Source organism: Barbus barbus (genome assembly GCF_936440315.1).
Source record: "Barbus barbus genome assembly, chromosome: 28".
In the NCBI taxonomy this organism is placed as follows: domain Eukaryota; kingdom Metazoa; phylum Chordata; class Actinopteri; order Cypriniformes; family Cyprinidae; genus Barbus; species Barbus barbus.
Window position 1 is genome coordinate 9125816 of NC_136756.1, and position 27493 is coordinate 9153308.

Here is a 27493-nt window from a genome sequence, read left to right on the forward strand (position 1 = left end):
GTGAGGGTGTGCAACATGTGCGTCTTGAGTCTCTAGTATAAATTGTACTTAATTTCAAACTATCAGCATTACTTGATTTGCTTTATTCAAATGCTGAGCTGCTTTTACAAATATGGGTCAATGACAAATAAGACTGTCCACCATAAAAATAAAAAAAAGTATTCTTTGCATTGGTGTATGCTGGTTTTATATGGCTTCTAAAAATGTTTATACCTTACATTTTTAATTTAAAGTAATTAAGGGAATTTCATGAATTTTACATTTTACAACCTGAACTAACCTTCCTGTGTCATAAAGATGTCTAATTATTTATATTAACCTAATTATATTAATTTCCTGTTTTCTTCTGCATATCGGTTAAACCACATGATTTTAGCATTGAAAGTAAAAAAAAAAAAAAAAAACCTTAATAAGCAGTGAAGCAGTTTTGTTCAAAAATTTTATATTTTTGTAAAAAATAAAAATAAAAGAATATGCCAAACCACTTAAGATTTTCAAGAATTTCATTCTTTTTTCTTCTTTATATCAGGACAGTTCTTGCATTTTTATGAATGCGCTTTATATTCTGAAGGTTTGTTAATTCATGCTTAGCACATAAATGCTGAAAAGTGTGGCAGTGACTTAAACTCACAGATTCCTGCTGGTCCATCTGAACTGTTCTGCAGGGATTTGGTCTGCTCAAAAAACTGGTGTGATTCATATCTGTTTCATGTTTATTCGTAGCGTTATTATCTGTGTATATCATTATAGCTTTACTAAGCACACAGAAGAGGACTTGGTAACCTCAGTGAAGTCCTGACATAGTAGCTGCAACTAGAAAAACAGACAACATTAAAGACTCGGATATGATTGTTAGCTGCAATCAGATATGGGGCTTATCAAACGATAAGGATAACTGATTTTTTTTGCTGGCTCCATAATCACATTCCTCATTTCACATTCCACATCTTTCCTTAACTCGTGTCGCCTGTATTGTTTTCACAAGCGGAAGTGCAGATGCGTGACAGTGTTTGTAAAAGAACATATTTCTCTGACTACTAGAAGAGAGAGGCTTTCTTTTTCAGGTCGTTCCGCTTCCAAAGGGAGAGCTGGTCAAATTCCTCTATGGACATTCCAAAGACATTCTGGAATTCCTCAGGTGACAGGTGCCTCTGGAGAGAGAGGTTAAGTGGTCAACGTTTCCCAACAGAACAGTGCAACAGGGTAAAACAATGAGCAAAAGCAATGTCTACCTCCAGTCTTGTCCTGTCTACACCAGGAGGAAGTTTGTTTCTGCCTCTGTGGGTCACAATGAGCATCTCATATGGGTAAATCTGCCAAACGAACACATGTTCATAACAATATTAATGAACCAGGATCAAACTGTCACTTTAACTATATAAACAAGAGCTCATATACACAAGCAATAAACACAATCATCCTAATTAGTTGACAGATGATATGGTTACATCACCTTTTGTTCCAGCATACTAGGGAGTGAATTCCCTCTGTCTATTCTTCTGCTTTGGGCATCTCCATTCTATAAAAGAGAGAAGACCACCATAAGATCACATACCACAACTGGGATTTGTGCAGTTATTACAAAAAATCTGATTGTAAATGTTGTAAAACTAATGAGATTGAAGGTTGCAAAGCTTGACTTAATTATTTTATTATTTCTGAAATGGTAATACTTGTCACGGTGCACACAGCAAGGATGAACAAAGAACATGAGACAAGTATGTAAACTCAAAGAACAGTCTTTAATGACTCCAAACAAGGCAGAGCAAGACAAGGCAAGGTAGACACAGACAGGAAGTAACAAGTAGAACAGACAAAATCTAACAGAACAGACAGGACTTATAATCATAGATAATTAGACAAACACAGCTGGACAAGAATTAACTGATAATCACACGAGACAAGGACAGGAAAAAAAAACAAATAAGGAATCATGAGGCGGGAACACATGACACACGACAGAGGACTGACATAACTCCCCCCTCCCGGAAGGCGCGTCCCGCGCCTTAACAGTTGGCGCTCTGGAGGCCCCTCAGCAACCGCTTTCACTTCCGCGACAAGAAGGCAGGCGGCTGGGAATGGGCTTGAGTCAGCGGGGGGGGCGTGGGCTAGGGTGAGCCACGAACGGCGGGTTGGCTTTCCCCGCGGACGACGTCGTGATTTGAGGGAGCCGTGGATGGCGAACTGGAGGGAGCCGCAGAAGGTGGCAGACATGACTTCCGAGCGGCGGATATCTCCCGCGATTGGCGGGCATGAGGGCTCGCGGCCAGAGGACTCGCAGCGATCCCGCTGAACTACCACGCTTTGAAGTCGCGGGCTAGGGCGGAAGGACGAGCGGCGACTTCCATGCCACAGGACAGACAAACAGGAACAAACAAAAGACTTTAAAAAAATTTACAAAACAAAACGAGGTGAAGGGGCGCCGCTTACTGTTTTGGTCTGGTTTTCTATCACGGTGCACACAGCAAGGATGAACGAGCAACACGAGACGAGGATGTAAACTCAAAGAACAGTCTTTAATGACTCCAAACAAGGCAGGGCAAGACAAGGCAAGGTAGACATAGACAGGAACACTGGGGAGTAACAATTAGACCAGACAAAATCTAACAGAACAGACAGGTCTTAAATACAAGGGATAATCATAGATAATTAGACAAACACAGCTGGACAAGAATTAACTGATAATCACACTAGACGAGGACAGGAAACAAACCAAATAAGGAAACATGAGGCGGGAACACATGACACACACGACAGAGGACTGACAATACTGCAATTGTCAACATATGAATGGCTTGCATTGTATTCCTTACTTAAAGGGTTTGAAAAAAATTATAAATTAATCTGTTCATCTGTTTAAAAAAACATTTATTTTAATATAAACTCTTACATACCTGGAAATCTGTGAAAAAAATGAGAGAGAGAGAGTAACAAATAATAATACAATGAGCATGGGGTACAAAACATTGAATTCAATTTGATTTATATTCATTTAAAAAAGGTGAGAATAAAACACAAAAAAACACAATACAATAGAATAATGACTCTCGGCACTCTAAATAAAATGTGAATAAACATACTACATTCTAAATACTCTACTATTTAGAATAGAATAGAATTATGACTCTTAATGACTGATATATTTTATAATAAAATACTGTAAAATAGAATTATGACTTATGATATTGGCACTCTGAAGTGTAACAAATATTAAAAAGACATTTTAACATTAAACTGGAACTTGCTCTGATAAAATAAACATGGCAAAAAATCTGATCTACTATTTAGAAAAGAATAGAATAGATCAGAATATGATTACATCATGGCAATACTTGTACATTTACTACTTTCAATAGAATAAAACAGAATTATGACTCTTAAAACTGGGACTCTGTTTGAAGTGTAAATAAATATGACAAAAATGACTCTTTATTAAATTACTCTACTATTACATAGAGAGAGAATAGAGATGAGTGCTTATAATACTGGAACTTTGACTACATTTCAAACAAACAAGGCATTGCTGTACTCTTTAGAACAGAATAAAATGGAAATTTATGACTCTTGATAATGACACTGACTGAAGTGTAACAAATGAAAAAAAGAAAAGAAAACTAGAATAGAATAGAATTATGCCTCAATACTGGTGCTCTAATTGAAGTAAAAAATAAGCATGACAAAAACAGAACAGAACAGAGCAGAACAGAACAGAACAGAACAGAACAGAATAGAATAGAATAGAATAGAGATCAGTGCTCTTTGATTAAGTTCCAAATAAACATGGCAAAAAATTGCTCTATTCTTTAAAACAGAACAGAACAGAATAGAATTATGACTCTTAATACTGCCACTCTGATTGACGTGTATCAAATGCAAAACAGAACAGAATAGAATTATGACTCTTAGTACTGATACTCTGACTGAAGTGTAACAAATGCAAAAAACACTGAACAGAACGGAACAGAATAGAATAGAAATGTCATTATCACCACTCTTACTTTGACTCCCTTTATCACTGTTTGAAGAGGAGAACTCTGCAGACTGGAGCTGTAACACACAAACACCAGACTAATTAAATCAGTGTAATTAAGGATGGATCTCACAAAGCTGACATATCAAAACAGTTTTCATTTTCCCACCCTGGTCAGGCCAGTCTTAGTGTAGGAAGGAAATGAGGGGGATTTGGAGGCTGCGCAAAAGAAAAGAAGAAACATGTTAATGTAGTGACACAAATAGCATTCAAATAATCATCTTAACCAAGTAATGATGCTGAAGCCAGCATGTTTTCTATTAGGGATACGTGTCGTGTGTATGCAGTGCATCTCTTCAACCAGAAGGGGCCACTGTAAGTACAAGGTCAACCGCCTTTTGTGATTTAGTCGAATCACATCCATTTTCAGTGACACACAATACAAAGTATAATGAAATAATCAAACCAGTTCAAATTGAGTTCTCTAGACGCTGACCTTTCCCCTAGAGACATATAAACTCTAATCTTATTCAGATTATTAGTCTGCCGTGCATAAACTCTGATTGCAGGTGGAAAGACTGACTCAGATGTCCAGTACACAACAGCTGCTGTCAGTAATGCTGCTTATCTCTGAGTATCTTTCTGTTCTGTGATTCCTCATGAGACAGTTTTGTGAAAATCATATCCACACAGTGACAACCACACAAGCACACACACACACACACATTGAAATGTACCCAGATGCATGTGTGTCCTGTCGGGCAGAGACCGCGTTTTCCTTTGGACAGGGGCTGATCTTTCGATCTCCTCCTTAAGTATCAATTTTCCAAGATTGGATTGAATCTGTGAAGAGAGAGAGAATGAGAGGTGAGAGACTTTGAGGGGTGAGGTGGACACTGAAATATTATACCCAGGCTGAGAGACTGAATTGATCAGCTTGGCTCCCTGTTTCGACAGGAAATGCAAGAATCCCTACAGATTTGTCCTTCATTTGAAACCAGCAATGGCCTTCACTTGAAGGTCGAGTGAGACAAAAGATCTCACAAATAACAGCCAACCCAATAAACCTTTAGCCTCGGTGTCTTAAAAAAATAAGGTTTAAGAAAAACAGAACAGGAGAAAAGTAAAAATGTATAATAGAAAAATAAATAAATATTCAAAAAGTTAAATATTTGTATTAATAGCTGGCCATAAAACTGCATGTACACTACTGTTCAAACTTCTGGGGTTCAAAAGATTTTTTATGTTTTTCCAAAAAGTCTCTTATGCTCACCAAGGCTGCATTTACTTTATCAAAAGCACAGTACAAATAGTTTAAAATAGCTTTCTGTTTTAATATATCTTAAAATAATATAATATAAAATAATAATAATATAATTATAATGAGAAATTAATTCCAGTGATGTTTCAAAGCTGAATTTTCAGCATCATTACTCTAGTCTTCAGTGTCACATGATATTATCCTTCAGAAATCCTTCTAATATTCTGATTTGCTGCTAAAAAAAAAAAATTATTTATTATGAAATTAATATCATTAAAGTATATTATCAATGTCATGTATATTATCAAACAGTTGTTTTTATATTTTTTGGTTAAAAATGTGAAACATTACTTTGAAATGTATTTTTCCGTAACTAAAAATGTCTTAAATGTCACTTTTTATTCATTTAATGCAATCTTGCAGAGTAAAATTTATTGATTTCTTTAAACAATAATAATAATGAATAATAATACGAGAATGAAAAAATGCTAATTAGTTTAACTATAAAACTTCAGGAAACAGCTTGACACATCACAATTACTCTTGAACAGATAAGATCAAGGGTAAGATAAGATAATTTTACAGACAAACACCTTGTTGAGCTCTTGTTTCTGCATTTGCCGAAGTCTCCACATGTCTTCAGACCGATCACTGTCGTCATACTTATCATCCTCCTCACCCTCCTCTCCCTCAGCCACCTTGGACGCCACACTTTTCCTCCGCTCTTTCTCTGTGATACAAACACATGATTATAAGAGTGTAAAAGTGTAAAAAACAAGTCGATGAACACTTACCACATCAACAAACAGGGTCTTGATACTGTGCTGTTAGCATTAGCATCTAGCTAAATTCATTACTGCCCAGAGGGAAATTTAATTTTCATGTATGCATGTACACTGTACACATGTACACTGAATTATTTCCATGAAAGCATGTAGCAGATTGTGTACAGCAGGTTGTGATCATGTTGATAGCGTGTGAGTGTATTACCGATAACGGCTAGTGAGGGTGGGCAGGGCCAGTAGTCTGTCTCTATCTTTGAGGGCTGGTTGGGGTCTGGAGGCTGTGCGGCGGGAAACTTTGAAGACTCAATGATTAAATCCTCCATGTGTTTACCGTGTGGAACGGCTGCTGAGACATCTACATCCATTCAAATACACAGAAACATAATCTGAATGCTCCAGAATTACACAATTTACACTGAATCTGATATCAACTCAAGAGCAGTATTGATGTTTCATACCTTGTTTATATATTGGTGGCTTCTTGTATATGTTTTTTCCATTGTCTATGAGGAAAAGTGAGGTTGTTTTGTTTAGTTTTATGAGTCTGATGTTGATTGAGGTTTGTTGGCTGTGTTTGTGAGGTGTTGTAGTAGCTAACCTGGCCTGTGGAAGTGCTGTTGCTGGTGTGGGACTTTTGTGCTGACGGTGATGCTTTTACTCAGCTGTGTGGACGCTGGAGACGAGCTGCCTGACGACTTGGGCTCTGACCAATCCCTCTGATAGACATCCTTGGATAGACTGTTCTGGAATTACATGTAGAAGGTCTGTGTGATTAAGAATCATGAAGAGACTCTAAAGCAGATTATAAAATAGAGTGTTTGGTCCTTGAATCTGGTGAAATAGCTGTGATACAAAGCCTTTGGTGGATTATGATTATGATTTCAATGCTGATCTGATGTTAAAAAGGGTTTTCTTTCAAAAACTTAGAGAGGGGGAATTCCAAACTTTCCTTCATATAGTTTGTTTGATTTATATATTTGTGATATATGTATTTAGGAACACTTTGCACATAATTCAATGAAAATGGTAATAGAAATATACAATATTGAAAAATATCACTTTAATTAAATCCTGCCTATTTTTTTAAAGCTGTTTTAAATAACATTTGACTAATTTTGGAATTATTATACATAATGTTCATTAACTCATATTGAGAGAATTTTTTTTTAAAAACAAATTCAAATGAATTTGTCACAACTGTAGGGACTATTTTAGTTATTTAGACTATTTAAGTTTTACATTTTATACATTTTATACAACCATTCAAACATCTGGGGTCAGAGAGATTTTTTAAAATATAAATCAGACTCTTTATTCAGCAAGGACACATTAAATTGATCAAAAGTCAAACGACTTTTTGTCTAATGTTGCAAAAGGTTTCTGTTTCAAATAAATGCTGCCTTTTCATTAAAGAATCCTGAAAAAAAGTATTATGGTTTCTACAAAATATAAAGTGTTTTCAACATTGATAATATTAAGAAATGTTTCTTGAGCAGCAAATCAGCATTTTAGAATGATTTCCGAAGGATTATGTGACACTGAAGACTGGAGTAATGGTTGCTAAAAATTCAGCTTTGTATCACAGAAATAAACGACATTTTAAAATATTTAAAAATAGAAAAGAGTTATTTTAAATCATTTTAAAATAATCATTGTTATTCAAATAAATGCAGCCTAAGAGACATAGCATAAGAGACTTCATTCAAAAACATTAAAAAATCTTCCTGACAACAAAGTACAATATAATGTATATAGTTTGTAACCTAAATGTCTATGCTATTTACAAACTAGCTTCTCTCCATTAAACATTTACCTCTGGTCTTCTAATCTGACTGGCAAAACCTCATCAAAATGTATATGACATATTTGTGATTTTCACAGGCATGTACTATGCAACTTACCTCTGGAGATGGAGGAGGGGAGATTGAACGAGGAGATAATGACCTCTAGAGAAAGAAAAAGAGTGAGACAGACAGAGAGAGAGAAAGGGAGGTCAGTTGTTGGCAGTAAGTGAGATATCCAGACATTTCCACAGACAGGTTTACAGACTTAATGAAGCATAAAGCTTTCATTACAGTGAAACAAAAAAGGAAATTACAGTGAGAGAGCCGAGCTAACATGGCGCGCGTGTGTGTGTATGTGTGTTGATCCCTGTCCAGGCGCTCTGATGGTGAGACCTCACACCCAGCAGGAAACTAACCAGTGAACACATCACACACGCTGACAGACAGAGTGTATTACAGAATGAAAGTCTGACAAATCAACAGCTTTGAGTCTATGAGACAATGACTGTCAGACCTTATCACCAAATACCTGCACAACACTACCATTCAAAAGTCTGGGGTCAGTAAGATATTTGAATATTTTTGAAAGAAGACTAGAATGCTCACCAAGCCTGCATTTATTTGATCAAAAATACAGTAAAAACAGTAATATTGTGAAATATTATTACAATTTAAAAGACCTGTCTTCTATTTGAATATATTGTAAACTGTAATTTATTTCTGTGATGCAAAGCTGAATTTTCAGCATCATTACTGCAGTCTTCAGTGTCACATGATCCTTTAGAAATCATTCTAATATGCTGATTTGCTGCTCAGGAAACATTTCTGATTATTATCAATGCCGAAAAGCGTTGTGCTGCTTAATATTTAAAACAATCATATAGTTTTTCAGCATTCTCTGATTAATAGAAAGTTCAAAAGAAAAAAAATGAACCAATTTAATGCATCCTTTCTCTAAAAATAAATCTTACTGACCCCAAACCTTTGAACAGCATATTTGCTGTATATAATGTGTATTACCTCCATCGGTGAATAGCTGAAGTGGGGCTCATACATCATCAGGTCAGGCCTCTCTATCTCCAGAATGGCCTTGTCTTTAGGTATAGCTGCTAGATCCTTATATCCAATCACTTGATTGTCCATTTTGGCCTGTATTAAACCAAAATATGAAAGAATTACATTTGTGGCACAATTTTGAGACACAGTTATTATTAAAGTTAGTTCTGGTCCTTGAATGTAATTGGATTTACTGCATCCTGTATTGCAATCAAGATGTTGGTCCACTGTGTATGGGCCAAGTTATGTGTAATCTGATGTGGTAATCATATCCCAGCAGGCACTGCTGCTATACACACCACTATAGTGACCGCCGGGGATCCAGGAACACCTCCTCCACGCAGAGAACAAACACTGCCTGGGGATGTGCGGGCCGACTGCTGTTCACAAACACATACAGGTCAAAGGTCAACATCACATCAACCTTTTCAGTGTTTTATGATTATATATTATATTATTTTTTATGAGCAAATAAGAAATCTGCTAAAAAAATATACGATATAAAAAAATCATATTTATTACCTTATGAATCATCATTTTGAATGAGAAAGTGCTCCCTTTATGAGGTCACTGTAGAAAAGAAGAAACTGTAAATGAGAACGAGGCTTTGATGTCAGATGGCTGGGCGATAATATAGCTACATTTTGCATATGTAATTTCATGAAATGTGAAATAATGCATTTGAAATTGGCAATATAGTACAGTATGTATCACTTTGGGTGTACTGTATGTATGTGGATAAAGTTGGATATAATATATATCCAACTGACTAGAATATTTATCTCTATATATACATAATATATATATCCAACTTCACAACTGTGCAATCATGCAGCTGAGAAAAAAAAACTGCACTGTTCAATTAACCTGTCTGCACTCCTCACCCCCAATGTTCTTATTATTCCCTCTGTTATTTTGCACATTCCCTTGCACATTTCTACCTCCGGATGCCTTTAATGTCATTGGCCATATATAAACATATGCTACTTACATACCTCACTTTATAATGTGCCTTCTGTTTATACTTCCTTGCAACCTAAGTTGTATGTACAGTCATTTGCAATGAGCTAGTCTCTCCCCCTCTACCTCATAACTTGCACTATATGTCATAAAACTTAATGTATATACACACATTTTTTATATTTATTTATATACTTTGCTATTTGCACTTCTGGTTAGATGCTAACTGCATTTCATTGGCTCTGTACTGGTACTCTGCAAGGTGACAATAAAGTTGAATCGAATCTAATCTAATCTAATTTGTGTGGCCAGGAATGATTTACAGATTATTTTTAACATCACATTTAACAACTTCAAGTCAAAAGACGGAAGCAGACTGCAAAAATTTGCTAATACACACAGTACAGAAAAGTCAGCAGTGTAAGCACAATGATGGAGTTTCTCTGGGCTTTTCTGATGGACTTCCATACAAAATCTTCATTCTAGCATTTTTGTATTCAACTGAAAAGGACACATTTCCCAAAATAACCCTAGAGCATGCCTGTACAATAAAAACATTGCAAAAAAAAAAAGTGACTGGAGGGCTCATATCAGAGATAAATATGCTCAAAGAGATCTTCTCAAGCCATCTTAATGGTTCCTATATGCTCCAGATATTTTTGTGCATTATACAAACACACATGTACACATACATACACCCACAAACAATCCCCTTGAACTGGGCCGGTCTGGAGCCAGACCCTGTCTGTGTGACGGTTTTAAAGATGGACTGAGGTCTGAATGGTTTTCTGTGGCTAATGTATTCGATTAAGAGCTCAATGAGTGGTCTCAGTTGTATGGTAGGTTTCAGGTTAGGCTTATTCAGGATTTGACAAAGAGAAAAAACAATCAATAGACAGTCAAAGAAACTCATTACCAACAAATTTATCAACAAATAATACACTATATTGCCAAAAGTATTGGGTCACCCCCTTCTAAGGAACATGTTTGCCTACTTTAGTAATTTCTATGAGTACAAATCTTAATGTTAAAGCATATAATGATATTCTAGGGAATTGTGTGCTTCTAATTTTATAGCAACAGTTTGGACAGGACCCTTTTCTATTCTAACATGACAGTGCCTCTCTGTATAAGGCACGGTTCAAAAAGACATGATTGATTCAGTCAGTGTGGAAGAACTTGACTGGTCTGCAGAAAGCCAAGTCCTGATCCCAGCTGAACACCTCTGGTGTGACTTTAAATGCAGACCTTGAGCCAAAAACTCATCACCAAATAGAATAGAAGTCAGGAAACCTGAGACAAACTGATAAGTAATACAACTGAGAATGCATGATGTCTCCTATGAAAGAGCAAGCCATGTTTACTTAAGGAAGGGAGTGAGAAGAGAAGGACATACAGACTCTGATGTAAACATAGTGAAAGAATATATAGCGGCTTGGGTGGCAGAGAAGGGGGAGGGCAGATAACTGGATAGAGAGGATGGATAAAGAGAGATGGATGGAGAAAGAGAAGGATGGGGGAGGGATGTGATGGAGATGGAGAGGGATGATAAAACACATTACATCCCTGCAGTCAGCACAGACGGATAGCGTGACAGACAACTGTGACTCCCTTCCCCCATTTAACCAGGAACAATGTCAAGTGCAAGTACAAATTAGGGTTAGTATTGGGACTGAGGATTAGCATAAAAGCACAAAAATACAAGTACAGAACTAAAAGCACAGAAAACTACAATAACAATATATTTACAGTCTTTATTCCGTTATCCCATTACTAAAAATAAATGAGCTAAAATAACACAAATAAACTTCATTTCATTGTTTAAATTTGTAAAATGGTTTATTTTCAGGTATAGTTCACCCAAAAATCATTTGTTCACCATCATGCCCTTATTTCTTCTCTGAAACACAAAAGAAGATTTGTGGAATTTTGTACAAACAATGAAAGGTAATGAGGTATAATATCGTGAAATATCTTCTTTTCTGTTCCACAGAATTTCATTTTTGGGTGAATTGTCCCTTTAATCCATTTACATTTAGATTTCATGAACAATTTTCATTGGCCAGAAGCAGATCGACACAGAATTTGTTTTTTATCTGCCACAATTCATTCATTTCATTTATAGACCATTTGAATTTGGTTTTATCTGGATTTTTTTGGAAAAGATATCTAAAGCAAAAATAACTTCATACTTTCAATATAATGTAATGCAGGTGAGAATGACAGAGTGAATGACACAGTGAATGAGAAAGACAGAACAGTGAACTCTTACCTCAGGCAGTGAGAAGCTTCATGACACACATCTACAGGGCCTCCTCGCCCTGGCCTACACCATTCCTGAAACACCCAAATACAGGATTTCATTACTCATCATGACATGACAGTCCAACATCAAGCAAAAACTGAATTCAGTGTTGAAGGAGTAATTCACTCAGAAATGAAAATTTACTGAATCTTTGCTCACCCTCAGACCATCCAAGATGTAGATGAGTTTGTTTCTTCAATAGACCAGATTGTGTGAAATGTAGCATTACATCACTTGCTCACCAGTGGATCCTCTGATTGGGTGCCGTCAGAATGAGCGCCCAAACAGCTGATAAAAACATCACAATAATCCACAAGTAATACTCCCAACTCAAGTCCATCTATTAATGTCTTGTGAAGTAACAAATCCATCATTAAGGTATTTGTTTCACTTCCAGCCAAAATACCAGTCCAAAATCCAAAATACTGCTTCCTCAAGATAAAAAGTTAATTTCCCTGTTGTCCTCTCACATTAAAATCCACCAACATATTTGCTTGGTTTTAAACAGTGCTTGATCTGTGCGTATTTCTCTCCTGATTCAGAATAGATGACTTTTCACTAGAGAAAACAATTTTATGAATATAGGACTCTTATTTAAGCTGGACCCAACAGTTTGAATTTAAAAACATCTTAATGATGGATTATGATTTATTACAAACATGCAGCTTTGTAAATGTTTTATCAGCTGTTTGGCCTCTCATTCTGACGGCACCCATTCACTGCAGAGGATCCATTGGTGAGAAAATAATATAATTCTAAATTTCTCCAAATCTGTTCCCATGAAAAACAAACTCATCTACATTTTGGATGGCCTGAGGTTAAGTACATTTTCATTTCTGAGTAAACTATTTTTTTTAAATTCAAAACAAACAATATAAATCCTTTTATTTTAGTACTCCATAAATAAGAGGTGAAGCAAACATGATATTCTTTGGCAGCCAATGAATGTGAAGGAGAATGATGGTGCTCTCTAAAGTGCATCTCTTCAGGCAGCGTCTCTGAGTTATTGATCCTTCTGAATTCACACAAGTCAAAATCACTCAATTATTCATGCCTCATAAACCTGCACTAGAATGAGCATCTCTTAAAATAAATATTTAGCGACTACTTGTTTTATGTCAGTTTTACACGTATTTTCTCTTCATTATTCATTTATACTCAGATTAAAAGAAGAGTTCGTGTTTCCAAAGTGAACAAGTATTCATGGAAAAAAAATCAAGATATCAGTAGTGAGCAAAAATAATCATGAAAATGATTTTAGTCATAAACAGCCCTAATTTACATTATTTGGTGAATTATCCTTTTAAGGAACTCTTTCTACTTTAGCTGGCCCTCAAAATTACTGGTGTATCCTAATCAGGTAATTTTAAATTCATTTTTCCCATGAAACCACATTGGAAAGGAGAGGTGAGGAAAAATCTAACAAGTCACATGAGTTTTTCAGAACAGCACCACAATCTCAGTGACGCTGCAGTTCTATCAGGGAACATCTTAGTCATCACACTCACCTTTAAAGAAGACTTATGTAAGAAACCCTAGCGTGGTGCTTTTGTATTTTAGCTAACACAGTCTGACATCTCACATCTCTGTAAAACCTCTGTGTCCTCCAGCACAGATGGATGAACAGACCTATCACAGCTTTTGTTCAAAGAGCAGCTATTCTCCCAGATTATTTATAGCTAGATTGTCCCTGTGCTCTCCTATCTAGTGGAAAATCAAGCCTGGTCTCTGGAGAGAAAACAGCAGACAACCTCTAAGATGGATGAGAGATGCTTTCCAAGACTAATGCTGTTCAACTGTTCGTAGAAAATACACACTCTACAAGGATGAAGTTTTACAAATCTTTAGATCAGATTACATACACCATATTTTCATTATTAGCTGTTATTTACTGTTTAAAATTGTTTTAAATAAAAAAATCCAAGTTATTTTTTTCATCTTTCAGACTTTTAAAATAATGTTAGGGATGCATATATTCAGTACATAATGGACACTTTTTTCAATATTCTAAATAAATTAAACTAAACTAAAATGAAATACTAAAATCAGTCACTTTCACAAATGTAAATTTAGGCATCATGCAATATTAAAAATGCATAATTATATTAAGATTTGCTAAAGATTACATTTACCAGTGTTATTAAAGATTATATCAAAAGTAAGTCTTAGCCGAAGGTAATCTAAAAGGTAAAAATGGAAATGAGCATCAAGATTAAATACACAGCATAAACTAATCCTGATAAATTACAAAAACTCTAATATCAACTAATAACTGAGATGGTACTAATATAACATGATTCCCATTGTAATATAATGTAATCATACTAAAATGTGACTGGTGTTACACTGTACTAATATAAGGCAATGCAGAGTCATTGAAGTTCAGAGGCCATTGCATAGATGAATTATGGGCAAGATGTGCTTATCTTTGTGTTCATATGGCGTCATATTTACGACAGCAACGTACAAGTCAACAGTCACCCAAAAACAGATGAATACTGTACAAACACACACAACTCAGTGTGTGTCCTGTACCGTCCTCATCTGTGTTGCAGTGCAAGAGAGGAGGAAGAACACGAGAATCCTAAAAATATCCTGCATCTGCATCTCCCACATTAAGCCAGGCAGACCTCTCGCCCTCTTCCTATTCCTACTGCATTATGTAACATCAGATCCGCTGCTATGGCAAACGCGACTTCGCAGTCCACACATCTGAACAAGCCCAATCTAGTCATTCTCTACACAGACACGCATGCTCTTATTGGCCTTTTTGCCACTTCATATTGACACGAGAGTGGACAGAGGACAAGAAAAAAATTGAGAAAAGTGTGGAAGAGATGAAAGAAATGGGATGTTTGCTTTCATAAAATGTTTGTTTTCATATAGTTTAGTAAAATGTAACTTTCTCCACCTCAGAAATTACTTTTCTACTGATGTAACCCAGGCCAAACAAGTGGGGCAAAATTATCAATAATATCATAGACCACGTTTCTCAATATTCAGTCAAATCCTGATGAGTGAAGTCAAGTCCCACCCCAAAATTATTTCCCATTTAAAATTCATTTTTTTATGCTTCACGTCTTGACTAGCAATCTTGCAGTCATTAACAGAGGAGCAGACGGTGATATGGATGAGCACTGAAGATTTTGTGCAGTTAGCAGGGGGTGAGAGCTGGTTGGTTTGTAAGCTGCTTTGATCCTGGTGTGACACAGATTCAAAGTCAAATTGAACTCAGCCGGAGGACAAATTTTGTATTTTGTAAAATTACTCAACCATAATTGTTTCACACCAAACACTAATACGAAATTCTAGAAAAAAAGAGTCATAGAGTATAAAGCCAAATTTCCAAGGCAAAACACATCCCAATACAATATACACATTTTTGGAGTTTGAGTAAACATTTTAATTAAATATTTTAGTGTTTTCTGGCAATGCCTTGGTTGACTTTTTTCCACACTGATCTATTGTTGTATTATCAGCTACAGTATTGGTCAACAGTTTGGAGTCGTTAAGTTTTTTTGTAATATTTGTGATCTTGTGCTCATCAAGACTGCATTTATTTAATCAAAAGTAAAATAAAAAAATAAATATTGTGAAATATTATTTAAATACAAAATAACTGTTTTCTAATGTAATATATTTTAAAATGTTATTTATTCCTGTGATGCAAAGCAGATTTTTTTTTTTTATTATTCATAGAAAATTCAAATGAACAAGGTATTAATGTCTTAAAAGTAAAAAAAAAACTAAATTGTACTGACCCTAAATTTTGGGTAACCGTTTGTGTACATGTCAGTAAAACAACCTCCTCCTGTCTAAGAGGTCAGTATTTGCCCAACGATGTTGTATATTCTTGCTAAACACATTTTCTGCAAGTTGCAACAGTTTTGCACTGTCATGGCTCCAGAAGTACACCCTATGGACAAAAGTATTGGAACACCTGACCATTACACCAACAGGGACTTCAATGACATTGCATTCTAAATACATTTACATTAATATAGAGTTGGATACCCATTTGCAGCTGCAACGGCTTCCATTCTTCTGGGAAGGCTTTTCACAAGATTTTGGAGTGTTTCTGTGGGAATTTTTGCTTATTTATCCAAGGCATTCATGAGGTCAGCCACTGATGCTGGATGAGCAGGCCTAGTTCACAATTTCCATTCCAGTTCATCCCAACGGTGTTTGATTAAGTTGAGGGCAGGACTCTGTGTGGGCCAGTCAAGTTCCTCCACACCAAATCTATCGCCCTGCTAAGTTTACAGATTTTTAAGAAAAAATGAGTGGTGGCTGCCCGTACAAAACATGCCACAAGGGACAAAGTGCTGTTGGTGGTTGTCAGGGCATTGCTATGCGTTTTATAGCACTTTAACATGCATCTAGGGTCTTCTGTGTTAACTGTATATTAACTATACATTACATTTGCATCATCTACCACTCATTTCAAATAAATCTTTAATAACACTACTTAAATGATTACTAAAACGGTAATTAACATTGACAAATATAAACTTCAAAAATCCATTATTCATACTGCGCATTATAATGTTGTGATGCTTAAATCCAGTGCTGCTTTAATATTTCATTTTGAATTTATTTAGACAAAATACTATAGAATTTTAATATTAACATAACCATAAAATAATGTACAATAGTGTACGCTAATTTCCTCCGTTTATACATTATCTGTACATTAACTTTGCATCATCTAATGCTAATTTAAAATTAGTCTTTAATAACACCAGTGCTTTAGTAGCTACTAAATATGTAATAGTATTAATATTTTTAATACTAACTCACTAACCTGCATTAGTGTTTTATTTTTAATTTATGTAGACAAAACAGTATAGAATTTCAATATCAACCTTTTATATGTTATTGGCTATAAAATAATTAAAAAATGCATTGCGTACACTCATTATAGTTATCAAACTGAATGTTAAATTCATACATCCCTTCACAAACTAATTATTATGCTAATTTTTAGAGTTTGTTGTTATAAAATGTCTGCAGAGACTTATAAACATGCGTTTTATTTGATAGCGGAATACAACAATAAGCAATGCTCTTGTTTCAGCAGTAGGTAGATGACCAGGCTTTGAATGCCCTCATAACAATTAATGTTATTGCAGACAGCAGGCTGGTGCATGTGTGTGGGCCTGGTATTGTGAAGAGCAAGCCATCTCCTCTCTGGCACACACACACACACACACACACATAATGTAAGGGATTAAGTGTTTTGAGCCCAGCCATTGTGCTGTTGCCCATGGGCGTCACTCTGCATAGATTTATTAGATGATGCCTGGGTGTTTGAATCCATGTGTTCATGAGCGTATTGTTATTGTGTGTGTGTATATATGTGTGAAAACCTCTTTAGATATTATATTCATTTCAAGTACAGCTGCTTTATGTGTGTTGTCAGCAATGTTGGTATGTGGGCGGTTTATTTCTGGCGAATTTTTATGAGACAAAACTGAAACATGAGTGCAGATTTGAAAGCTAATGGCCCCACTGATGGATGTTTATGGAAGCATCCATTTTGGCTTTATTGTGTTAGGACGCTGTACTGGCAGCAGGACGGGGCATAAAACACTGAAACACATTACAGACCTCCGGGCCAACAGCACCATGGGATACCAAGGATATAAATACCGCATAGAAAGAAAGAGCCTTATTTAAGAGCATATCTATGTTTAAGATGCTTTATATATGGTGTATACAGTCCTGCGTGTGCAGCTACTTTCTTTACATTACATTAATAAAATAAAAATAACTAAATAATTGTTTTCTTTCAGCAATCTACTTTGTGGATTCTGACATCAAGCATCACTTAGCCTATTTAAAAATTCAGTCAGTTTCCACTTAACAACCAGTCAAGGAATTATCATGAAACATAGCCCAAAATCAGGCTAGTTACACTAGTTGAGATAGTTGTATATGATTGTTATACAATAAATCCTGCTTTCACATGAGGCTTCATGATGTGTTTGTCTCTATTTGTTGTCTGTCATAGTCAGTCCATCCCCCAAAACAGATCCTTGTGTCTCGTCTCAGAGGGAAACATACTTATCTCAGTTCAGCAAAAACATATTACCGGCAAGCTGCTGTGAGAGATAAGTGAGGGTACAGTGTGGCCTGCTCTCTCTCACATACACACACACACACACACACACACAGTCAGGAGACATGCTGCAAGCCAGTTTCATAGAACGAAACGAACAAATGCCACATATGTTTACCTTGATCTTAATTTTATACGAAAACTCATGACCTTTTGCTTGGCTATTATTTGAATATCATAGTCTTGTTGGATCACTGGTCAACAAATCCTCTAAACAGAGCAGGTTGTGTTTACAGGCACAGAGGTGTAGCTTTACTCTATCTGTGGTGAGTGCTCTCCTGTGACCTTTCACCTGTATGACATATGTATTTTCTCACCCGCATGTTTTTAGAGGCAAAAAACATGTATTCTACAACAAAACCCAAAAACCTGTTTGTAACTAGACACTGTATAGCATATACACTGTCTGTAAGCGTACACAGTAGTCTCCTGATTCATCCTAGTATTTGCAGTCTGAGGTTGTGCAAAGTGCTCCAATCACTATGGAATGTCAAAGATGTGCAAAAAAAGGTCTTCACTCACTGCTAATAAATTTCACAAATAATTACAAAGAAATGGCAAATAACAAACTGATTAAGATGTAATTATGAAGTAGAATGTCACTGTGACTTTACTGTAAAAAATTGTTTTGTAATTTTAACGGTGTAAAAAATCCTGTTAATTGTTTAACAGTGAGTTTTCTTACTGTATACATTGAAAAACTGTAATTGATCTAATAGGATGTAACTTTACAGTAAACTACTGTTTAATGCACATTGATATTTCCTCTGACACTTCACATTTGATGGTTTTTCTTAGTATAGGGTCTCATCTTATTTTGTTAAATGAATGTTTATTGCCCTTGTTGTTCCCTCAATGTAATAAAAAGAGAAATATATCACATAATTAACCACATTTTCAGTAGGGTGCTTTAAAGGTGTAGTTCACCCCAAAATGAAAATACTTTCATTATTTACTCACCCTCATGTCATTTCAAACATGTATTGAGTAAGGTTATGTAAGGTTCTTTCTTCTATGGAACATAAGGTATTTTGAGGAATGCCTTTTGTTTTTTTGTTGATACAATGAAAGTCAGTGGGGTCCAATATTGTTCATATCTTCTTTTTGTGTTCCATAGCTTTTGAAATGATATGAGAGTGAGTAAACGATGACAGAATTTTCATTTCGGGGTGAAGCTGAAAAATATTTAGAATTGTCTATCATGTCATCACATTTTTGCTCATACAATGATCATACAATGAGTCAACAGAGGCCAAAACAATGCCAGAATCCCCTAAATTACATTGCACTGACAAAAAGACATTCTTCAAAGTATATATTTTTATAATTCTACATCATACAGGTTTTTAGTGCTGAAGGAATAAGCTAACTTAACTTAAAACTCTCTTTTGCTTTGGTCTGGTTTTTCTTCCTGTGAAACAGTGCATGGCTCATTTTTCTAGACAGACTCTGTCCCCGTGCCCTGGGTTTTCTCTCTTTAGCCCCCATTCGCATCCCATCTTCCATCCTTAAAACTCACTCGTTTGCCATCAGTCCTTTGCTTTCTACAAGCAGTAACCATCTTCCCTCTCTTCAGAGATCAATCTCAAGCCATTACACCAGACTAAAGCTTGACACTCCTTACAAACGCTCATGAAAGCTGAATCAGGCAGCCAATGATTTAGTCAATACAAGCTCAAATCAATTCTTGTAAATACAGTTACTGAAAACTACTATGAATGGAAAAATCAACTATGCAATATTTTGCCTTTTCATATCCATCAACATAGCCTCGTTCCCCTCTCCATTTCCTATCCATTCAACCCTGCATGGGTCTATCAGATTGCAAAGGGGTCGGTCGCATTTTAATTAAAAATCCTATAGAAGGGTCCTATGTAATCCCTCCCCAGTTAAGCTTGAAGCGTGAGTACAAAGGACTCAAACATAAATCTTTGCTTTATTCTGTCCTAAGGCTGAAATCAAATCCATCCGGTGAATGAACTTGTCAAGCAGGCTCATGCTCTTGAAACAAATCTCAGACTTCATCCAAACACTGTTATCACTAAACACACATCCATGCAACATCCTGATCCCAGATCACGGAGGTTATGTTTATGCATAAGAATAATGTTTGTTGATGAGTATAGGGTTGGTCCTACTGTCACGACAACCTGTTGCCATGCACCAGTGGTCCTTGTTTTAATGAGAGATGACAAAAACGTGTCCCACTCCCTGCAGTGTGTAATTGTGTTGCAAATGCACTCCAGTCACTGACACAAGAATATGTATTTTTATATAAAAACAGCCTAATTTTCAACACCTACCAAAATCAGCCTCATAGTACGTAAAGGGCTTATTGCCTGTGATTGATAGTGGGTTTCAGAGACGTCTTTAATAAGCAATAAGATGCTGGCTGATGAGTCATCACAGCAGATGGCTACTTTTGAGCAAGCAGATGGCCTGCTACATGTGGTCAATTGATCCACAGATCTCAATTATATCGGCCACATTCCTTCATCCTCTCAAAGGTATGGATGTCAGGTGCATTACATAATCTGGCCCTGCTTGAAGAGACAGCATGAAATGTGGGTGTTTGGTTTAAAGATATAATATAAATAGATAATTGACTGAATTGCTCAAGCAGATGTCTGCTCATGAGCTCAGGCAGAGTTTGAGTAGTTGTTAGTATTAACGGCCACTGGTTAATGGGATTCAGAAACCTGTCGTACAAAGAGAGTTTACTGCACATCAGCTACTGATAATTAAGGTCTCTTATGATCAGGGGATTGATGGTCTCAGTAATTAACACGCTCTATATTCCTCTGAGATTTCAGTTGAAACACTTAAAACAAAGCTACAACTTAGCATATAAGATATAGCCTGTAGGATTTGCCTCAAAATTGTTTGCGTTATATAATATGACGCAACTAAAGAATACACCGTATACAAAACATATTCACTGTCTTCAAAAAGCAGGATGTAAAATGGTTGAGAATATTCTATTTATATTTCAGACAAAAGTTTTTTCTCAGTGGCCATCAGCATCACACATCTATGGCAATCCATTTTTATAATTTATTGCTTTACTATTATGTTACTACTAGTGATTATTTTTTTTAAAAATCCAAAAGTGACTAGTATATATATATATATATATATATATATATATATATATATATATAACTTAATTGGCAGCTATTTATTAGAAACATACTTATTTCAGTAGTAACTAATACCTATTCCAATTTTTCTAGAAGTAATTAAATACGCATTAGTATATATTAGAGACTACTGTGTATTTCTATTGTTCCCCCAAAAAATCTAATTTTTTTTTCTCACGTGTGACACAAATCAGATATTGTTGCACACATGCAAACACAAAATTCTGCAAGAGATCGATGTTTTGCATCCTTCTGAGCCACATCTGGACATCTGACCTGTGTCTAAACACGTAAATCTGATTCCCATTGCCAAGCCATCAGAGGCCAGGCCAGGGAGACTAGTATCTAATAACTAGGATAAGTATCTATAGTGCTAATAAAGTGAATCTAGAATAAACACTACCACTGAAATTGTTAGCATCTAATGAATAAAACTGAAATAGGCACCAGCAAATATGTGCAAGTCATTTCTATCTTTGCCAAATTACATATGTGCAATTTGTCACCGTTTACTCAAACTGAAATAGATTGTTTTATTATTATTTACTAGTAACATGCAAGTACTAGTCACATATGAAACGGATACTTTTAAGTGTTGAAATGGCTTGCCATAGGCACCTGTTCTCCGGCTCTGTCGCCTTGTGTTATGTAAAAGCATCGCATCATCCACAGCCATAATCTCGCCGACTACATCAATCCTTTGGCGATTTGTGATTTTATCTTATGCCATAACGTGCACTTGCTTTGATTACTTTAATATTACCATTCGACTTAAATAAGTACGCTAATACTATATGTTATAAATGTTTGAGTAACAGACCAGGCACTCGTTGCGATTGAATCCTGGAGCATTTCTTGCGCTTGCACAAATAATTGCACTTGAATTTATTCAAACAGATACTGTATGTGAAGTATGAATTTACCTCTTCAGAAAATATGATCCCAAAATACACAGCCTCCACCCGCACTCCTCCCTGCGATATAATCCTCCCGCTTAATGCCACAAAAATAAATATGACTTTATAGAATGGAGCGGGCAAAGCAAACTCGGCGCGTGTCCTGTATTCGCTCGGACTGGATGCCAAATACCAGCCACAAATATTTATCTGTCTTGACTCCGCATGTCCTGTGACAGATAGCGAGAACGTGCTCGCTGCCGTTGACCGCTGGTTCAATCCATTCGCAGCACCGAGGGGTTCTCCGAAAACATGACACTGCACATTTACACTACACCGGGATTAAACCACACCAAAAGAAAACCACGTAGGTTGCCTTTCAGTATGTTTATCACGTTTATACTATATTAATTAACATTTATGTACGCAAATTGGAATAGTTGCTATGCAGTTTATCTATAACAGATTATGCATTCTAAACAAACAACGTCACATCCATCAGATATTCTTAATATATTCAGCATATCTGTTCTTTTAACTTTTTATATATATATATATATATATATATATATATATATATATATATATATGTGAGTGTGTTTTATGTGGATAATTCTTTTGGGCCTATATCACACCACCAGGTCTGGTATCAGGAGAACTCTTGTTTGTCTCATGGTTTCCAGGAGATGACTTCAATGGCAGTGGATGCAGCTCTCTGGATGATGGTGTTGGGGTGGGTGAGTCTGGTATTCAGCAGAGGCACATGCTCCAGCAGCTGTGCCCGGGCCCTAGGAACCTCTGCCAGGACTGTAAGGGCACGGAGGGCATTGGCACACACCGCTGTATTCTCACTCACCACCAGCTGCAGCAGAGGGGCGATGGCACCTGCGTTCAGAGCCTCGGTCTTACCTGGAAACAGACAGACAATGAGATCTTGCCTAGTCTTATCTAATATAGAGGTATTCAAATTGGGGTGCAGGACCCCCAAAGGGACACAAAGGAAGTGCTAAGGGGTGAGAGGGAAAGTTCAGAGAAAAAAAGTTCAGAGTGTAAAAAAAAGGATTTAAATAATACTTTATATAATACGTAATAATAATTGATAACTGATTAGAAATAAAAAATTATCAAATAAAATCTACAGATTCTGATATAATGTTGCCTGTTGTAAAGGTTCTTGTAAAACACCTAAGAAACACTTCAATGTCTGATGATGGTCTTGATGCTGGTTAAAACATCATTGTTTTAAAGAAATTAAGTAGACCAGGGTTATTATAGTTTTAAAAATTAACTAAATTAAAAATGCTAAATTTGTTTTATTTCAGCTATAGTTGCCAAGGCAACATGTTATTTTCATTTAGTTCAACAATGTGCTAAAATACATTTTTGTAAAATTTATAAACATGAAAAAAAACACAAAATTAAATAAATAAACGTTTATTCAAATTATTAATAAAAACTATAATAGTATCTCATGAAACTAAAATAACACTGTTGTAGAGTGAGTGTTTCTCGTTTTTCTACATTTTCTAATTTTTTGAGCTGAATTTCCTCTACTGTTCAGGATGAGCACCTAAGTTTCAATTTCTGTTTTTAATTTTTGTCATATAATATAAAATATCTAGCTGCCATATTTGTAGGTTCATGGCTTTAAAAAGTCTGAAAACCCCTGCTCTAATGTATTTGCATATAACTAACATCAACCACATCTAGAGGTTTTGAAGGGTTAGTTCGCCCCAACTCTCATCGTTTATTCACCCTCAGGACTCTGTATGACTTCCTTTCTTCTTCAGAAGCGAAAAGACAATATTTTGAAGAATGTGGGAAACAATTGGTAATGAAAACATCTACATTTATGTTCCACAAAATAAAAAAAAGTCATACAGGTTTGGAGCAACATGAGAGCGAATAAATGATGATTAAATTATAATTTTTGAGTGAACTATCCCTTGAATGTATACATAGAGCACTATTATAAACTCTGAAAAGTTCCTAACTTCACCATGGACTCATAAATTACAAAAATGCACAGCTGAAACTTGATTTTGTGCTGACCCTTAGTGATAACGGCCGTGTTCATAATGGTTCCTGCAGCATTAGCGACAACTCCTTGGTCATCATCCGACAGCAGCTTGACTAATATGGGCAGAAGATTCTCCTCACACACCTTCATCTTCCCATCTGCAGGCACACTAAGAGAGGAAAGAAGAAAAATGCATGCTTTTGATTTGAATATCTGATCTGATCTCTCACTCTAGTGAAGTTAGCCTGATCTAGACTGTTGTGTGCCATGTTACCTACCTGATTCCAACTAAAGCAGATGTGGCTGCCTGGCGGATAGCAGGGGAGGGGTGAGAGAGCTGATCTCTCAGGACAGGAACCGCCTCACTCTCCAGCGCAGGAAGGGCGTTCACACTCACACACCAGCTTAATGTGGAGAGAATTAAAGCACGGATGCTCTCTTCTTCATCTGAGACCTTCAGCACCAATTTGGGCACCAGACCCATAGACACCATGAACACTGCTCCTGTAGAGACATGACAGAGGACTCGTCAGAAGAAAAGCTTCTGAAACACATTTTCTGTATATGAAGTATAAGAATAGTCACCTGAAGGAAATTCAGCGATCCTGTTGAGTGCTTGGTGCATGTTTTTACGACAGGCATTTACAGGGTCCTCAAGCAGGTTTGAGAGGGGACTCACAATGTCAAATTTCAAAAAAGCATCTCTGTGTGAACAAACATTAATATATACTGAATATTTTTGGAGACCAAAAGTCAAAATGGCAAAAATCACATGTGTTGCAGGTATTTCAGTGTTGTTTAAAAATATCCCCTCCATCTTTGTGATATTAAATATTAAATTTTCAAAGTATCTAAAATTATCTCAAATATTCTTTGGGTAAAAAAGAAAAATTTTCTTACTGGAAATAACAAACTTTACATTTTTGAAAGCATCAAGAGAGTGTTAAAAAAACACAAAAATACAGTAAAAACAGTAATACTGTGAAATATTTTAGCTATTTAAAAGCATTGTTTTCCTTTTTAACATTTTTACATTTAATTTATTCCTGCAATGATAAAACTGAATTTGCAGTATCATTACTCCTGTCTTTATTGTCACATGATTGTTCAGAAATCATTCTAATGCTGATTTGAGCTCAATAAAAATTTCTTATTATCAATGTTGAAAACAGTGTATTTTTGTGGAAACTATAACACATTTTTTCACATTATATAATATAATTTTAATGCATCCTTGTCGGATAAAAGTATTAATCTTTAAAAAAAAAAAAACTTTTAAACATTATATTTTCAGCTTGCATATTTTCTTTTTATAAAAAAATGATAAAATATAAATATTAAAAATATATACATATAAATATTGCAAGTGTATTTTATAAATATATTTTTATATTTATAAAACAAACATAAAAAAATATATACCTCAATAGATATATTCTTTTTTGTTGAGCATTGTTAAGGGTTAACTAACTCCACATACTGTCAGTATACTCAATATGTGAAATATACTGACATAATTTGACATAAATAACACATGGCCTACTATGCGGGGCCAAGCACATTCACATGCCAAAAGCTTACACAAACTAAAACTGTCAGCCCTTGATTTCTTGCATGACTCACCTTCCCAAGCTGTGTGAAGCAAGCACATAAAGCACTTCAGTGGTTTTGACCCTGACTAAGTCATCTTTATCTTGCAGCAAAACTTTAAGTCTTCCCATACACCCTTTGAGGAACAGAAAGAAACAGTTTGACTGTAAAAACAAAGATTGTAAAAAAATTCTGCATTTACTTTATTTCTTAGGATGGACAATAGGGATTCTTAAAGGGATAGTTCAACCAAAAATTTAAATTCTGTCATTAATTACTCACCCTCATGTCTTTCCAACCCCGTAAGAACTTCAGGACACAAATTAAGACATTTTTGATGAAATTTTGATGAAACCCTCCCATAGACAGCAAGGGGACTACCACGATCAAGGCACAGAAATGTATAGCAAGGACATTGGTAAAACAGTCCATGTGACATTAGGGGTTCAACCGTAATTTTACAAAGTTACAAGAATACTGTGCGCAAAGAAAACAAAAATAACAACTTTATTCAATTATTCTTCTCCTCCTCATCTAGTCTCCTCCTGCGACGCGCCACTATTGTGGAGAGAGTATCCAAACGCATGCACATGTAAACAACGCATTCAAAGCCACTAGAGCCTGCAAACATTAGCCAAAAAAAACTTAACAGCTAAAGCTAACACTTCCAGTCTGGCAGTATGTGGGAAAGGAGACCAGGGGCCGTGTTTTTTTGTTTTTTGTTTTTAATGGATGTCAATGGAGGAGAGAACTATTTTTAGAGTTTACCAGGAAAAAAAGGGTGTTTTATAAGAGAAGTCACTGACTTTTTGTGACAGGTGAGATTCAGTTTACGGCATTTCTCATTCAGTCCTATGGTATCCATAAATGGCAACTGAGTGTCGTACAACTCTGACTGAAATTCAATGACATCAAAGCTGTAATATGATTGTTTTTTACGGCACACGATAATCCAAGTTAGCCGTTACGCTTTCTCCAATAGTAAGTAATACAGACCCTCTCATCTCCCTATAGTAAGACAAACTGTGATGCACCATTTACATGAACCAGAAGCAAACGCATGTGTTGTGATACTCTGTCCACAATGGCAGCGCATCGCAGATTTAATCAAAAATATCTTAATTTGTGTTCCGAAGATGAACAAAGGTCTTACGGATTTGGATCGACATGAGGGTGAGTACTTAATGATGGAATTTCAATTTTTGGGTGAACTATCCCTTTAAGAATGAGTTTACCACTGAGAATGGCTTCATAGGCCCGCTCATGGTCGTGGACGAGCTGGCAGAGTGCAGCGAGCGCCCTCTGCCGGGTAAACAGCTCCGCGTCCTGCAGCTCCAGCATCAGCTTCGGGACCGCCCAGCTACCGAAAGCCACCGGCGCCTGTGTGGGGTCAATATGCGGCGGGGGCTGCTCGGATGTTTGCGTACTTGCCATCTTCTTCCTTAGAGTGCTTCAGATGTGATTCCACTGTGTATTTACACATTGAAAAGTTAGTTATTTTACTGACCGAGTCTCAAGTTTGTAGGGTTTTTGAGGGTTCAACAGGTCATTTGATATTTTAAATGTGTATAAGTATTCCTAATACATTTTCACGAGCATTTAAAA

The 27493-nt window shown here is 36.0% G+C and overlaps 2 protein-coding genes and 1 long non-coding RNA gene across 6 annotated transcripts; 1 reads left to right on the forward strand and 2 right to left on the reverse strand.

The window, feature by feature from the left end:
• Positions 1-695: 695 nt before the first annotated feature.
• On the reverse strand, positions 696-22600 carry LOC306848100 (dematin-like). 4 transcript variants are annotated; one of them, XM_079382452.1, is made up of 17 exons: positions 22306-22547; positions 12089-12153; positions 9379-9426; positions 9156-9236; positions 8821-8949; positions 7918-7962; positions 6615-6759; positions 6475-6519; positions 6222-6371; positions 5825-5961; positions 4708-4813; positions 4140-4189; positions 3999-4047; positions 2895-2902; positions 1454-1519; positions 1233-1313; positions 696-1151 (listed from the first exon to the last, which is right to left on the reverse strand). In XM_079382452.1, exons 3-17 carry the CDS (start codon positions 9391-9393, stop codon positions 1038-1040), a joined length of 1221 nt encoding a protein of 406 aa, XP_079238578.1. In that variant the 5' UTR covers positions 9394-9426; positions 12089-12153; positions 22306-22547; the 3' UTR covers positions 696-1037. The 4 variants fall into 4 exon arrangements, 2 of the variants coding, with proteins under 2 accessions (XP_079238578.1, XP_079238579.1); XR_013782205.1 differs by lacking the exon at positions 2895-2902 and having other exon boundaries at positions 3993-4047; positions 22306-22600; XR_013782206.1 differs by lacking the exon at positions 2895-2902 and having other exon boundaries at positions 3993-4068; positions 22306-22512.
• Positions 22405-25463, forward strand: LOC306848102. Its single transcript, XR_013782207.1, has 3 exons — positions 22405-22645; positions 22962-23237; positions 24337-25463. It is a non-coding gene; the product is annotated as an uncharacterized lncRNA (long non-coding RNA).
• On the reverse strand, positions 22949-27322 carry rsph14 (radial spoke head 14 homolog; the record flags this gene model as incomplete). Its single annotated transcript, XM_079382454.1, has 6 exons — positions 22949-23187; positions 24331-24467; positions 24577-24802; positions 24884-25002; positions 25922-26024; positions 27124-27322. The coding sequence occupies 6 exons, from the start codon at positions 27320-27322 to the stop codon at positions 22949-22951; spliced, it is 1023 nt and encodes a 340-aa protein (XP_079238580.1).
• Positions 27323-27493: the final 171 nt, after the last annotated feature.

Bases quoted from the DNA above. Each gene is read 5' to 3' on its own strand.
- LOC306848100 (XM_079382452.1), bottom strand. The intron at 7,963-8,820 runs GTAATACACATT...TTCTTTCTCTAG, and splicing joins TCAGCTATTCACCGATGGAG to AGGTCATTATCTCCTCGTTC. The intron at 6,760-7,917 runs GTAAGTTGCATA...ATGTAATTCCAG, and splicing joins CCCCTCCTCCATCTCCAGAG to AACAGTCTATCCAAGGATGT.